The sequence below is a fragment of the Mirounga angustirostris genome, unplaced genomic scaffold (genome assembly GCF_029215605.1).
Source record: "Mirounga angustirostris isolate CCGP_5_RB_7025 unplaced genomic scaffold, mMirAng1.0.hap1 SCAF_7, whole genome shotgun sequence".
NCBI lineage: Eukaryota > Metazoa > Chordata > Mammalia > Carnivora > Phocidae > Mirounga > Mirounga angustirostris.
In genome coordinates this window covers 125,969,760-125,986,741 of record NW_026991715.1, presented here as the reverse complement: position 1 = coordinate 125,986,741, position 16,982 = coordinate 125,969,760, and the positions used below count along the sequence as shown (strand labels likewise).

The 16,982-nt window shown below is 40.4% G+C and overlaps 2 protein-coding genes across 8 annotated transcripts in view; one reads left to right on the top strand and one right to left on the bottom strand.

Annotated features, from left to right (window-relative positions):
* Positions 1 to 16,982, bottom strand: part of RANBP3L (RAN binding protein 3 like) — a 291,046-nt gene that overhangs the window by 119,205 nt on the left and 154,859 nt on the right. The gene's annotated exons all lie outside the window — the stretch shown is intronic.
* LOC123853783 (centromere protein K-like) lies at positions 16 to 823 on the top strand. The gene has a single exon (XM_064595621.1). The coding sequence runs from the start codon at positions 182 to 184 to the stop codon at positions 821 to 823; it is 642 nt and encodes a 213-aa protein (XP_064451691.1). The 5' UTR covers positions 16 to 181.

Here is a 16,982-nt window from a genome sequence, read left to right as displayed (position 1 = left end):
CCTTGTTTACGCCCAGCGGAGAAGACCTGAAGTCCGTGGCACTGTGGTGATAAGGAAACTCAGGCACAGACAGTTTAAGTGACTTGCCCAAGGTCACACAGCTTTTTTTCTTATAAGGCTAATTATTACAAGGCACATGTCAGTGAATTAGCAAGATCTAGATCCAAACAGTACTACAGACATGGAAGATGTTACAAATGCTGAAGAAGAACTTATTAAAGAATGTGAAGAAATGTGGAAAGATGTGGAAGAATGTCAGAAAAAATTATCACTTGTTGGAACTGAGACACTCACTGATTCAAATGCTCAGCTGTCATTATTAATTATGCAAGTGAAATGTTTGACTGCTGAACTCAATCAATGGCAGAAAGAAAGTCCTGGAATAATTCCACTGAATGAAGAAGTTCTTGTAACATTAGGTAAAGAAGAGTTCCAAAAACTGAGACATGATCTTGAATTGGTGCTCTCTACTATTCAGTCAAAGAATGAAAAGCTAAAGGAAGACTTGGAAAGGGAGCAACAGTGGTTGGATGAACAACAACAGATACTGCAATCTCTTAATGTACTACACAGTGAATTGAAACATCAGGTTGTGACATTTTCTGAATCAAGAATCTTTGATGAGCTGAAAACTAAAATGCATGATATAAAAGAATATAAGGAGAAACTCTTGATTACCTTGGGTGAGTTTCTGGAAGATCATTTTCCTCTGCCTGATGGAAATGTGAAAAAGAAAAAGAAAAACATTCAAGAATCAACTGCACAGCTGCTAACACCGCATGAAATGTTAGAGGTTAAAAAATGGCCATACTTTAGTAACTAATCAGCCAAATGTTTTGCTTATGAAAATTTACCATCATTCTTTTTTTCCTATTGGATTGAAAAAAAATGAATCCAGATAGAGAAGAAAGTATGGGATGTTGGGAAAAAGTACCTGTTAAACAGTGGAACATCTAATAATTAATTTGCAAGAAATTTTAAAGACATAAAATTGTTATGCTTCAGAAAAAAAAATTTTTAAAGGGGGAGGATGGAGGGATTTCTTGTTTTAGTTCTGTTTTCCTTGGAACTTTTCCACTATGACATTGACATGTTTGCTAGGCTGGAAATGGTCACCAAAGCTGTGATTCTTCCTAGAAAAACCAGAAGGAAACCATTTCTAAACTAAGTGAAACTCAAATTATGAGAGTTTAGGCATTAGCCATTCCAAGGAGACACTATTTCTTTAGGCCAAGAAGCATTTCCAGTATGAGGAACAGGTTCTGCGAAGGTCCATGTCACAGTATTCACAGGTGAGGAAGTAGAGTAAGCCTCCTTCCTTTTCCTGCCCCTGGCCACTCTGTTCTCCCTGGAGATGACTTTTGTGATCAGTTTCTTTGGTGTCCTCCTTCCAGAGATAGTCTATGCATTTTCAAAAATATAGGGTTATCTGAAGTTCTTTTATTGGTTTATTTGGTTATTTTTGTCAGAGATATTACATTCACATGAGTTAAACAAGAACAAATATAAAAGATAATCAGTGAAAAGTCAACCCTGTTCTCTGTCATCTCCATGGTTTTTCCTCTCTGCATCAACCCTTCCCCAAAACCCATCAGCTAACTGCTTTTGTTATGTTCTTATGAATTATCCCAGACCTTTTAAAAGAACATATGAGAAAATACAATTCCATTTCTTCCACTCAAGAGATTCTTTAATTTGGGACTCTATAAAGACATCAAGAAAAATTATTTCAAAAAGCAAACTATGCATTAATGGAATTAACTATAAGCAGTTTACGAACGGTAAATTGAGCATAAATATATACAAAAAACTACAAATAATAAAAAAAATTTAACTATATAAGGTTCCTTTGCTTCAGGATATTGTGATCACCTTAAAAGGGACCTCTCCTTTTTTTTTTTAAGATTTTTTTTTAATTATGTTATGTTAGTCACCATACATCATTACATCATTAGTTTTTGATGTACTGTTCCATGATTCATTGTTTGCGTATAACACCCAGTGCTCATTGCAATACGTGCCCTCCTTAATACCCATCACCAGGCTAACCCATCCCCCACCCCCTCCCCTCTAGAACCCTCAGTTTGTTTCTCAGAGTCCATAGTCTCTCATGGTTCGTCTCCCCCTCTGATTCCCCCCCTTCATTTTTCCCTTCCTGTTATCTTCTTCTTCTCCTCCTTCTTTTTTAACATATAATGTATTATTTGTTTCAGAGGTACGGGTCTGTGATTCAACAGGGGCGCCTGGGTGGCTCAGTCATTACGGGACCTCTCCTTTTAAATGTTTTATAAAAATCAATATCTCTAAGGCTGGGCCAATCAAAAAAGCTGCCAGCAGTACACCAAACCAGGTGTACCTAGTATATACCGGACAGGTGTGTCCTGCCCACCAGTGGCCTGTTTGCCCCTGGGTCGGTCTGTGCAATGCTGGGGACCAAGGTGATTTACCACCTAGGTCGGCTCTGTGGTTTTGCCCACCACAGACAGGGGTGGTATTCATAGACTGCTATGGCTCTGGGTGGGAAGAGGGGACTCTGCCCTGAGCCCCACCCTTCTGAGGGTACCTTTATTTGAGAGTTTCATAGATCCTCCTAACTCCAGCAGCCTGGCATTTTACTGCCTAACCATTGCTTTCCTCTCATGGATGGGCTCTACCAGCCTACCGTATAGTTTTGTAGGTTACTGCCTCATTGACCTACTCAGGATAACCCAACTGTAAGCTCAGGGACCTAGCTGTGTCCCACTGCATTTGTTCCTGCTGCTTCTCCTCCTTGGAATCCCCTCTCTATGCAATCCTAATGTTTGAAGTCCCACCCATCCTTTAAAATCCAGTGCAAGAATCCCCTGAAAGCAACCCAGACTTCCCATGTAAAGGTATGTCTTGCTCTCCTCAACCCCTTACTGCTGGTTCTATCATACAATCACATTCTGCTTATACCTGTCATTCCAACTATAATTATAAGTTGGAATGTTTTCCCCCTATCATCAGACTATAAATTTTGTGACTTTGGTTATTTATCTCTGTAGTCTCCATGGCATAGCTTAGCATGGTGCCTTAAATATTGTAGGATTTCAAGACACATTTATTAAACAGAATTGAATTGTTTGTTTGCTTTAACCCTCATTCATAGCCCAATTGAATAGTATTAGGGGTGTGGGAGGACAGGGGTAGTGCTGAAAATCTCATACTTGATAGATCAAAAAAAAAAAAAAAAAGAGCTTTCCAAGTAGATAGTACAGCAGGAGGTTAAAAATTCAATCTCCAGATTTAGCATGACCTGAAATCAATCCAGATTCTGCACTTACTAGCTACAAGATCTCAAGCAAGCTGCTTGACTTCTCTAAACTGGTCTCTTCAAATGTAAAACAAGGTTGAGAATAATATATCTACTTTATAAAGGACTTAGAACAGTACCTGGCAGACAGGAAGTATTCAATCATTACTATTTTTAGTAGTTTGTACTGGGGCAACTGTCAGTTTCACCCATTTCTGGTCCTAAGGCTTTGACAGTAGCAGCTGAAGTCAGAAGCTCTTTGAACCAATGCTCAGAGCACTTCCACTCCCAAGCTGCTATTTGCTTGGGAAGAGGGAAATAAAAAAGCCATCAATGAAATCTCAGCGAGCCTTCATTTCCCACTGGGGAAGCAGGATGAATAATAATTGTGCATGTTTTATCCAAGTCTATTCATTGGTTCAAAAATAAACATTCTCATTTCGAAACTGACACCAATACTGAGAGCCACAGGGCACATGTTTTTATTTGCTATTTGTTACTATCCATTAGTGTTCTTAAAATGTTATTTTTTAAATCCGTCCATATAGCTCAGTAGAGTCTCAATAAGAAACAAACAATTGAACTTAAATATTAGGAAGTTTTCCATCATTTAACAAAGAAAGAGCACTCAGCTGACAAAGGACATGGAAAATTTACAATTTCTAAAGCAAAGGTCAGAGGTAGCCTACAAATACCATGAAGCCTTGCAAAAGTTCAGGAAGCAGAGAGTTAATGACTGGGACCTGCTTGTCTGTCATGCTGGAAATTTCCACTGCTTGTTTTGTTGGCTGTGGAAAGGGTTATACATGGAGAAGAGCTGTTTCCACGTGTGTGTGTGTGTGTGTGTGTCTTTTTCTTCATAAACCCTTCGCAATGCTGTGTCATGTTCTGTTTTCCTTCCAGCTTTCTTTGTCTTCCTGCCTTCTGGAGTCACCAGAGAGCTCTCTCCTGGCTTCTTTATTGTATAACCAATGTCCTGTGGTACATGGCCTTACTCCCACTATCTGATCTATTAATATTCCCATTGCAAAGACATTATTAATGATACTTGTTAATGAAATAGTTATTTAGAAAAATACAATAAAATACTTACTGACTCGTGGAAACAAAGAGAATACAAATCCAGGACATTTGACGTTTTATGAAGAATGATAGAAACTCAATCCCTTAGAGCAGAAAGGGACATAAAAAGCAACATTCGAATCAACCCCCTCCCCTTTTTTATTGTAGATGATGACAATGAGGCACAGAGAAAAGAAGCAATGTTCCCGAAGTCTCAAAGCTAATCACAAAGTCCGGCCTTAGGACTAACAATGTATGGCCAACCCCATAAAAGATAGAAATAGAGTGGTTACCCACTGTGGTCATGGTCTGTAGTTAAGAAATAGCAAGACCGCTTTCCTCCGGGAGTCACGTTTGGGAAATAGGAATACCAATATGGCACACTGAAATCCTATTTGTGAAGCAGCACCGCTAAAACAAACATTGCAGAACTTAAATATCAAAGTAAGTGTGGATGAAGAGAATTGTTATGTCTCCTTGAGCGTCTCCGTTTCTTCTAGGAGCCAGGGGAGGATTAACAGCTAAATTGCAGGCATGTGGGAGCAGCTGAGAGTAGATGACTGACACATCCCGAAGCTGTGAGGGGCTCGTATGTCGGGGCTAACATGGGATCCATCTGAGGTAGAACTGTAGAGAAATGTGGCTAAAGGGAGAAAGAGTGACAAAGGAAGAGGCAGGAAGATGCCTGCTTGCCCTGCTCGTGCCACTGTCTTGATCTTTGGGGGAATTTCTTATAGTGTCCACAGAATTTCTGCTTTTCTCTCTGGGCAAGTATTACATGAAACATCCTCTGGGTCCTTTCACTCAGTCTTTAAAAAAAAAACACAGAAATTTATTTTTTCACAGTTCTAGAGGCTAAAAGTCTGAATTTATGGTGCCAGCATGAATGGGTTCTAGTGGGAGCCCTCCTGTTGGCTTGCAGATGTCTGCCATTTACTGTGTGTTCATATGGCTTTTCCTGTGTGTGGGGGGGGGGGGGGTGTGTGTGGAGAGAGAGAGAGAGAAGGAGGGAAGAGGGTGGAAGGGAAGGGGAGGAGGGAGCACCCAAGCTCTCTGGTATCTCTCCTTATAAGGGTACTAAACTCACCATGAAGGCCCTACCTTTATGACCTCATCTAGACCTAATTTTCTCCCAAAGGCCCCATCTCCAAATACCATCACATTGGGGTTAGGAACTCATCATACGAATTTTGAAGGGACACAATGCAGTCTAGCACCAGTTCATAGAATTGGTGCTGTGCACAGAAAGATTTGCCTTTATTGGCTAGAAAGGGCAAGCTTGAAACCAACCAATGACTTCCTAAAAGTGACACCACAGGCACTGGGTCATCAGGGTTATTTATGACACCGCAAATGATTAAGTCGGGCGGTCACTGGGCTCCTTCTGCCTCTCAAAGCTCCACTGCCCTTGTAACATGACTCCCTGCAGTTGAAGGGGAGATGGGAAGCCCTCCTGGTGGAGGGCAAGGGAGCCTTCTCAGGGCCAACTTCGCAGGATCACAACAAGGGGCGCTCTCAGGAAGCACATTCAGAATGTGAGCACATCCCAGGGCGAGAGGCACGTGGCAGGACAAGCTGCCTCTGAATAAGAAGGGCCCTGGGTGAGTGCTCCAGACTCTGCCTGTCACTGCCAGACTCCATGCCTTCCTAAATCACATCAGGCACATCCCCAGGATGACAGGAAATGCCTGTGGTCTGGAATTGTCAGGGGACCTGCATATTAACCTTTCCAAGACGATTTCAGACCTCCCTTCACCACCACTACCACCCAGGTACTTCAGTCCCACCCATTCTAGACCCATTTCCTGCAGCTAACATTATCTCAATTTTCCAGAGGAAAAAAAAATGAAGCTCAGAGAGGTTAAGTGACTCAATAAAAGAAAAAAAAAAAAAAAAAAGCAGGGGTGCCTGGGTGGCTCAGTCGTTAAGCGGCTGCCTTCGGCTCAGGTCATGATCCCGGGGTCCTGGGATCGAGCCCCGCATTGGGCTCCCAGCTCAGCGGGAAGCCTGCTTCTCCCTCTCCCACTCCCCCTGCTTGCATTCCCTCTCTCGCTGTCTCTCTCTGTCAAATAAATAAATAAAATCTTTAAAAAAAAAAAAAGATATTCATGAGACCATATAACATTGGAATATTTTAAAAGTCAGAAATTAGACTTGAGAGCCATGAAAATAGCTTTTAAAAATCTACCTGTGTTAATACAGATTGTATATTTATACATCATTAAGGATATACCAAAAATAGGGGTGCCTGGGTGGCTCAGTCATTAAGCGTCTGCCTTCGGCTCAGGTCATGATCCCAGGTCCTGGGATCGAGCCCCACATCGGGCTCCCTGCTCTGCGGGAAGCCTGCTTCTCCCTCTCCCACTCCCCCTGCTTGGATTCCCTCTCTCGCTGTGTCTCCTTCTGTCAAATAAATAAAATCTTAAAAAAAAAAAAAAAAAAGCAGGCATAATTTGAATGTAGATTTTCAACTTGGGTGTATTTTGTTTTTGTTTTGTTTTGTTTTTTTCTGCTCCCCAGGGAAGCTCTCATCACTTCAGTGAGGACATCTATCAGGTTAGCTCTTGCATCTGAGGGGGACTGTGGATAAGCAGGGCAGGGACACTTTTTGTCATAGGGGCCTTAGAAGCATTATCTCAGCCTAAGCTACAGTCGGTAGGCTTCTGGGACACAGACACACAGAGTGGAGAGAGGATCTGGAGAGACAACTAGAAGATACCCAGTAGAGTGCTGGAATTGGAATCCCTGCCAGAATCATATAGAATGGGGGCAGAGCAGTTTTGCAAAGGAAAAGCACAATGCTGCACCATAAGAAGGGAGAAGAGGGGTGCTGAGCAGTCCACCATAACAAATGTCTTTTATCAACTCCTAGGGAAGGAGTCTGGGCCCAGGGGCTGGGCAGAAATAATTTTACAACCTGGGTGAGGATTGTGATGTCCCAAACCGGTCACATCCAGATGAAAGTCTATAGGGCTGGGAGACCTGGCTTTGTCACCAACACTGCCCACCACAGCCCACCATGATGCCCTCTCCCTATCTCCACCCACACATTGCAGGGGCCCCTCTTTGTGCATGGTCATGTGCCGCATTGCTTTGCCTGGCCTTTCTTTTTACATATGCCTTGATTTCCCACCTAGATTTAAAACTGGCATCCAGTCTAAGGACCTACACCAAAGAGTTGTTCACTCAAAGCTTGGGATAAAACATTGTTGACTCTAGGTAGAAAAGGGTGTGACTTTTGCTTTACACTCTGTGTCTCCTTTTTTATTCTCCCCTTAAATAAGCAGGGAAGACAGAGAATAAAGTGGATCTGGGTTTTGGGGTGGTGAAATGGTATAGTTACAGTTAAAAATAAAAAAGCAGGGGGCTGAGCATCAAGAGGACTAGGCAGCTGCCCTAGCCCAATAACAAACTTGTGTGATGCCAAGTCACTCAACCTGTGTCTTAGATTCCCTTCACCACTAATTGAAGTGCTTTGTGGATTATCAACCTTGGCACATTGATATTTGGGCTGCATAATACTTTCTTTTTTTTTTTAAAAGATTTTATTTATTTTTTAGAGAGCAAGGGAGAGAGAAACAGTATGAGAGGGGAGAGGGTCAGAGGGAGAAGCAGGCTCCCCGCTGAGCTGGGAGCCCAATGTGGGACTCAATCCCAGGACCCTGGGATCATGACCTGAGCCGAAGGCAGACGCTCAACCATCTGAGCCACCCAGGCGCCCTGCATAATACTTTCTTATGCATTGTAGGGTGGTTAGCAGCATCCCTGGCCTCTACGCGCTACATGTCAGCCGCAACCTCCTCCCCACGCCCACAAATGTGACAGCCAAAAATGTCTCCCGACATTGCCGAATGTTTCTCAGGGGAAAAAAAATTACACCTCTTCTTTGGAGAACCACTGGGCCACAAGGCCTCTGCCACATTTGCGATACAGACTTGGCTTCTCCTTTCAAAGACTGAAAATAACAAGAGCTGAAACAAGATACGAATGTATTTTTCTCATATTAAAGTCAGAGCTGGTAAAGCAGCTCTGCTCTGCCAAGTTATCAAACACCTGGATCCTTTTGTCTTGCTGTTCTGCTGTCCATAGGATGTTCCCTATGTCTGAGCCCAGTTGGTCTGCCCCTGCACCCACATTCCAGTCAGCAGGACAGAAGGAAGAGGATAGGGATTAGGAGTTGCATCTGTACCATTCTCATCCTATTGGCCAGAATTTAGCCCCAAGGCTATCTAACTGCAAGGGAGTCTGGCAAATATAGTTTCCTTATGGGCTATCATGGGCCCAGTGGAATTCATTTAAGATCAAGGTCTGACTGTTCTTTTCCTTTTTTTTTTTTTTTAACTTTTGGCTGGTGGGGAGAAGAATTTCAGAAATGTGTCCTTAGGTGTTTTGGGGAGGTGAGAAGCAGAATCTAGCTCCCTCTATGCTCTTTATTTTCATTCTCTCCCCTGACCTCAGAGCCCCCAAGGCCTAGCTCTCTCAGTCATAGAATTCCAGAAGCCTTGTCATCTGGCCATAAAGCTCAGAGGTGGTTGAGTTCATACCAAGGAACAAATCTGAGGATCAACTCTCAGGTTCTGAGTTGTAGAGAGGAATATGTCACTGCTGAAGGCTCTGGGAATGTGTCTGAAGCTGTGTTTAAAGAGGCTTGTGTCGGAGCGCCTGGGTGGCTCAGTCATTAAGCATCTGCCTTTGGCTCAGGTCATGATCCCAGGGTCCTGGGATCGAGCCCCACATTGGGCTCCCTGCTCGGCGGGAAGCCTGCTTCTCCCTCTCCCACTCCCCCTGCTTGTGTTCCCTCTCTTGCTGTGTCTCTCTCTATCAAATAAATAAATAAAATCTTTAAAAAAAAAGTAAAATAAAGAGGTTTGTGTGAAAAGAGAGATGTAAGAAGATCAAAGAAGATCAAAGTGAGCCCTGAGGAGTCAGTGATTCTGTCCAGAGTTGGATGACTTCTGATAGCAATAGGCAGGAGCAGCTAGGCGCAAGTGAAGTATCTGTACTTTTTGCGTTTTCTTATTGTGGCATCATTGGCTTCCTCTCTGAAATTGTTACCTACTGAGCTAATTTATTATTGCTTGCTTTTCTCTTCTAGATTGGAGAGCTGTATCTGATACAGTGTTTCCTCTATTGGCTGATAACAGCATGGCAGAGATAAAGCTTCATATTCCCAGCATTTTGTACTTCCTCAGAGTACTAAATGCAGTGTAGTTTATTACTTATATAATGACTCAGTTGTACAACATAGAATTACCTGTTGTAGCATATAATTACCTATTTGTAGAATTACCTAATTAATGTCTTTTCCTCCTGATAAGCTACAAAAAAAAAAAAACAACAAAAACAAAACAAAACAAAACAAAACAAAAAACCATTCAATATAGGGAGGAAAAGAGTGCTAAATTGAACTGCACTTGGTTCCTAGCCCAGAAAAGGCACAATGAATGGAGAGAATGTTTTTCATAGTTACACTACAAAGTGGGCCTTCTAAGTTAGAGTTTGTTAATTCTCAAGCTTTTAATTTCATATGTGTTTTAAGTAGGCTATGGCTACAACAACTACATTTTTTAAACTTTTTTATTGTGAAGTACCACATATAGAGAGAAAAACACATAAAACATAAATAAATGATCATAAAGCAAACACTGATCTGTGCATCAAGAACAAGAGACAGAACACTTCGACCTCAAAGCCCCTTCCCAATTGCCATTTCCAATTGCCATTCCATTTCTCTTGCCCCTTCCCAACTGCCATTTCATTTCTCTCCCAAAAGATAAACACTGTCCTGACCTAAGAATGTAGTTTGGTTTTGCCTATTTTGAACTTTATGTAAGTAAAATCATGCATTCTCTTAAGATAACTATTTTTAGAGGCAAAATATTGGTCCTTATGTATACCACTGCGTTAGTGAGATGAGATATTTGAATTAGGAGCTGCCTCAATATCCATGACACATGGTCAATTTAACTTTGTCTCTTTATGGACAAGTTTATCTTTAGATTCCATACTTTTCCCATCAGAAGAAAGAACAAAGTCATGATTGACCAGTCCAAGAGACCCAGAGCTTTTCCTGGGAACTAGCAACTTAGCCCAAATACAATAGTTATGTTTTCTTGGCAAGAATCTAGAAAGATTCCATAGCCAGCAGGTACTGACAAATGAGATTTAGTTGAAGACAAGAAGCAGAAGCAGGAGGAAGAAGGAGGGGAGGAAGAGGGGGAGGAGAAGGAGGATTAAAGATAGAAAAGATAAGATTTTGTCTTCTTTCTCAATTATTTCAGGAGTGGTCATTAAATAGAAGCATCCATAGTAAACTTATTTTATTTTGTTTATAGATCAATAACTATTTAAACCGGGGTGGGGAGAAAATGGAAAATTTAAGAACCAGAGTTTGGGTTAATCAGCTTTCATTGAGTTTGGCTATGTAACAACCAACCTCCAAGTATCAATGGCTTGAAGTAATAAAAGCTTTTTTCTTACTCACATTACTTCAGCCACAGTAGCCTGACACTCTTTCCCCCATGTCTTTTTCCTCTGCAATACCAGCTTTGGAGCAGTTCCCACCTAGCACATGTCATTCTTGAGGCAGAAGAAAGAGAGAAAAAAAAAAAAAAAAGATGGTGGAACCACTCAGTGGCTATTAAAACTTCTACTTGGACCTGACATATATCATATCTGCTTATATTTCATTAACAAAAGGAAGTCACTTGGCCAAGCTTGACATTAGTCCTTTCTAGGGAGGACAAACAATTGGGGGAAATAATGTGGACTATTACAAGGGCTATTTTCTAATGATGGTCAATGAGAAATTATATCTTTCTCAGATATCAGAGGGAAAGAGAATTCCCCCAAATTCAATGAACATAGTCAGAATTTATCCATTAATCATTAATGCAAGAAAATCCCCACTAAATAATTAAACATATATGTGTTAGATGTGTTAGAAGCCCTTAACAGTCCTTATGTGAACAATGACTTCTCTAGGAAACATCTTTTACTCAGTGCACTCAATTTCCAATAAATTCTTTGTTTTCTTGGAGAGTTTGAAGAATTCTAAGGGTACAACTCAGATGAAAGGAAGAACTATAACCTAATCCCTGCTTTGTGCCCAGAAGCCTCTGTTTAGAGGCTGGATTTTCAGTATCTCTTCTGTTCTATAATCCTCCTCTTTATGGACTCCTCTGTGAGGATATAAATTATACAGCTTCAACCGAAAGTCGACTGTGATGTATTTTCAAAAATTTCAGTGTCTGATCCTTGCTGACAACATAAATCCTGTCTTCGTACTGAAAAGATAGGAAAGCAATTCTTTCCTCAGATTTTTTTTTTTTTGCCATAAAATTTCTTAATTCAGACAGCACTTTGTTAGTCCCTGTAGAATTTGTTTCCTTGAAGCTCTTTGTTTCTTTTGAAATCAGCACTATTTTTTTTTTTTTTTTTTTTGCCTAATTTTCAATGACTCAGCTTGGTGGATTATCTGCCTTAAAAGTTGAGTCAGGAAACTTGCTTATTTGGGGAAATTATAGCAGAAACTGGATTTCAGTCTTCAGAAATGCAAGCCTGACACCTTCTGGAAAGCATGCAACCATTACACTCCCAAGAATTTCCCTTGTGAGAGGCAGCAAGACAGTTCCCAGGAACCTCATTTAAAGAGGAGTGCTTGACCTTTGGTAGGACTCAGAGCTTGACCTTGACCATGAAACTGGATGGGGAAAACCTTGCATCTCTACTTCCACTACTTGCTATTTCAAAGTTAGCAACTTTCTTCAAATATGAATATATGCAATTAACTCTATTGGTGTTATTAGTGAGTAGTCAACAGGAGAAATTAGAGATGTTTTCCAATCACATTCTAGTTATTGCAGATGTCTCGAAGTATTGTTGACATTCCTCAGTACTTTGAAATGACAATAGACCTGCCACAAGATCTTGTTATTCAGTGTGTTAGTAAATAAGCACGTATGTTAATATCTCATGTATTTGCTTTTTAAATTTTGATTTTTGGGGTGCCTGGGTGGCTCAGTCGCTAAGCGTCTGCCTTCAGGCCAGGTCATGATCCCAGGACCCTGGGATCGAGCCCCGCATCAGGCTCCCTGCTCCATGGGAAGCCTGCTTCTCCCTCTCCCACTCCCCCTGCTTGTGTTCCCTCACTCGCTGTTGCTCTCTGTCAAATAAATAAATAAATAAATAAATAAATTTTGATTTTTGAATATTCCAATTTAATTGGTTTTCTACAAAATTCCATGTATTTTATTTTATACTTCTACAGGCTATTTTGAGAAGGTGTTTATAGTTTTTACCAAACAGCTAACAGTTTATGGCATAAAAGATATTGAGAATGCCTGTTCTAATAACAAGTGTTGGCAAGGGTATGGAGAAAAGAGAACCCTCATGCACTGTTGGAAGGGAATGTAAATTGGTGCAGCCATTATGAAAACAGTATGAATTCCTCAAAAAATTAAAAAGAGAAATATCATATGATCCAGTTATTCCACTGTTGGGTATTTACTCAAACAAAACAAAAACACTAATTAAAAAAGACATATGCACCCCTATGTTTATTGCAGCATTATTTACAATAGCTAAGATATGGAAGAAACCTAAGTGTCCATCAATAAATTAATCAATAAAGATGTGGTGTATATACACGATGGAATACTAGCCATAAAAAGGAATGAAATCTTGCCGTTTGTGACAACATGGATGGACCTAGAGGATATTATGCTAAGTGATATAAGTCAGATGGAGAAAGAGAAATACCATATGATTTCACTTATATGTGGCATCTAAAAAACAAAACAAACAAGAAACAGACTCATAAATACAGAGAACAAACTAGTGGTTGCCGGGGGAGGGGGGTGTTGGGAGAAATAGATAAAGAGGAACAAACTTCCAGTTATAAAATAAGTAAGTCATAAGTATGAAAAGTATAGCACAGGGAATGTAGTCAATAATATTGGAATAACATTGTATGGTGATTATACTTATTGTGGTGAGCATTGTGTAATGTATAGAATCACTGAATCACTATGTTGTACACTTGAACCTAATATAATACTGTATGTCAACCATACTTCAATTAAAAAAGAAAGACTGTTCTAGATGCATTCTAGAGGAGGTAGAGAAGGATAAAAAAATTAGAACTACTCCTCTCTTTCACTAAAATAATGTTTAGTGTCTTATGTGTAGAATTAAACAGCAAGCATTTCTTTTTTTATGAAAGAATGTTTTCACAATATATTAATCATCAGTGTACAAAACTTGTCTTTTCTTTTTCCTCTCATGAAACTGGACCCCAAAACTGCGGTGAAAAAAAATCCTTTCTCTCCTTTTACTTTCTTCCCTCAAACTACACACACACACACACACACACACACAGTTCTCTAAAAATATCTTTTTAAAACTACGAAATTTGTTTCTAGTTTTTATATTGGGTGATGTTTTCTGAATGCTGGATTGCAACTAAAAAGAGAGTATGAAGAACAGACTGTAGCAAATTGTCAGTTGTTCATTGTAATGCTTCTACATCAGAAGCCTTAGGAACATCCCTTGATCAAGGAAAGGAGCTACTGTCCAGCATAGGCAACTGTGCGGGGCCGTTCACCGGAACAGAATGGACTGGAGAACTGGCTGTCAAGCCTGAGCGGCCTCCAAGGGGGCGATACACACTTCAAGGGAATACAAGACGATCCGATGGAAAGCAGAAAGTTGAGAAAAGATGAACTTCACCAGCATTTCCCAGGCATCACCATCTGTCTGTATGTCAGTGGTCGGGTTCACAGGAGGGACGTGAGATGTCCTCAGAGAGGTGAGGAAGTTCCATAAAGCAGTGGGGCTGACCTTTCTCTGCTTTGGGGCAGAGGTATTTGGAGTTTTTGCGTGCCCAGTCAGATGGCTTCATGAATGACATTATCCAGTTTTAACTAACCTTGCCCTCACAAAATGGACTTCCACATGAGCTGTGTGTTAAAGATAATATTTGCAATAATGTAAACATAAAAGCCTATACAAATACAATGGCAGAGGTCTAGTTACTCCTAATATAATCCCTTCAGGAACAATTTAAGGGGGAAAACTACTATCTCATCACACCTGATAATGAATTGGATCCCCCCCCAAATTGAAATTACCAAGATGATTTAATATATGGAGTTAAAAACATTGTTATTATTGATTGCCTTGCCCACAAGGTAGATTGTGCCTTGAGAAATTAGTTAATAAGAGTGGTAGCTGTATATAATTTATATACATACAAGTTCAAAAATTAGTTACTAATAAAAAGATGTGATCAAAAGAATTTGAATATCAGTATTTTAAAGTTCTAAAAATGAAACTTTTGAATTAAAATTTAAAAAAAAAATTCTGTTGTAAGTTCAGAGTTACTATAGAAGGGAGTGTCATGTTGGTCAAAATAAGTTTAACTGGCCAAGAATAAGCATACCTATAATACAGAAAAGTGAGGAGAAGACATTGTTGATAGAACTGGATATTGGGGTATTGTGGAGTATATTTATCCACCTCTGCCTACCTCCACAGATAGACTGTGAACCTTGTGTAGGCAAGGACCGTGCCTATTAGCTCTAGATCCCCAGCTGATGGTCCCCTACCTAGAACTGATAGGAGCTCCAAAAAAATGTTTTCTGGATTAATGGATTCAAAAAAATCAAAATACTAAGGGGAATTTGGCCTTTGGTTTATAGCATAATTTCTCATTGCCCCTTAGCATTTCCTAGTGATGAGCACTTATTCCAAGGTGGAAGACCACTCTCTGTGTCCAGTAGAATTCAAATGACAGCATTAAGAGCTTGAGTTGATAGGAAGCCCAACCCCTATCTGGGCCCCCATTAGTCTTCACATGTCACTCATCATGTTTATGTTTCTGGTGTCTCCCACTATTAGTTAGGGAGCTCCTGGAGGGAGGACATGGGGTCTTACTCATCTGTTTTCCTGATGCCTAGAAAAATGGCAGACACAGAAGAAGGGGTCAGGGAGCAAATACATATGAGCACCTACACTGTGCCAGGTACTTGTCATATCTTACTTGTATATCACATTAATCCTATGAAAGTTAAATTATATTCCCAAGCTCACACACAAGTGAGCAATTCAGGATCTGAATCAAGGCTTGATTCAAGTCCAGAACTCTTTCCACTACTTTATACTACTTTAAAAAAAGTGTAGAACACATAAATTTGTTGATGAATTAACACAGCTTCTTCATCATGACTCTCAAATGGTAGAGCACTTACTACATCACAACAAACCCACTTTACTTTCCAGATCCCTAATTATCAACTTCCTTTTATTGAACAAAACTCTTCCTACACTTCCACTACTCCTGGTTCTCTTCTGGAGCCACATGGGAAAATTGTAATCTCCTTTCCACCAAATCAGCCCTTAGTTTATGAAGAAAATCAGTGTCTCCTCCATCAGTGAGCCATTCTCTTCCCATGATTTAATGATCAAATACTTCAAGAAGCAGAAAGCAAGCTCTATTTTAATCTTTCAGTCATGGATCCTTTGCTGTGAAGTGTATAAGCCTTATCTAGCCAGAAGGCTCTTGGGCTTCTGACAAGCTAGACCCTGGCACTATTTTATGCATCAAAACATGGCAGTGAAATTCCCTGGCTCTTGCTTATTCCCTGCAAATGCTCACTTATGCCAGTAACCACAGGGTGTAGGCCTAGGGGAGGCTGGTGACTCACTAGATGCCTCTGAATTGGCTCTGTAGAAAGTATCTTTATGGGTGCCTGGGTGGCTCAGTTAAGCATCTGCCTTTAGCTCAGGTCATGATCCCAAGGTCCTGGGATCGAGCCCCACATTGGGGTCCCTGTTCAACAGAGAGCCTGCTCTCCCTCTCCCTCTGCTGCTCCCTCTGCTTGTGCTTGCTCTCTGTTAGATAAATAAATAAAATCTTTAAAATAAAACAACAACAACAAAAAAGGGAAGTACCTTTATCAGCTTCTCTCAAAGTGCTGACAGGAACCACCAATATCAGAATGACTGGAAGTCTGTGTTAAAAATGCAGATTCCTGGGCCTATTCCAGAGCTCCTATATCAGAATTCCTAGGATGAGACCTAGAATCCTTACTGCTTAATGAACCTTCCCTCACTCAATAATTCTTATATATACCCATGCCTGGAGCCTCAGAGTAAAGTAACACCATGTCTAAGTGACATGGAAGTTGCCTTTTAGTACAGTCCATGTTGGTGGATGGCAGCCATGTAAATAAGGGATTTTTTAAAAATTTCTTTTTAATTAAATTCAATTAATTAACATATAATGTATTATTAGTTTCAGAGGTAGAGGTCAGTGATTCATCAGTCTTGTATAATACCCAGTGCTCATTACATCATATGCCCTCCTTCACATCCATCAGCCAGTTACCCCATCCCTTCCAACCCCCTCCCCTCCAGCAACCCTCAGTTTGTTTCCTATGATTAAGAGTTTTTTATGATATTTCTCCCTCTCTGATTTCATCTTGTTTTGTTTTTCCTCTCTTCCCCTATGATCTTCTATTTCTTAAATTCCACATATGAGTGAGATTGTATGATAATTGTCTTTCTCTGATTGACTCATTTCGCTTAGCATAATACCCTCTAGTTCCATCCATGTCTTTGCAAATGGCAAGATTTCATATTTTTG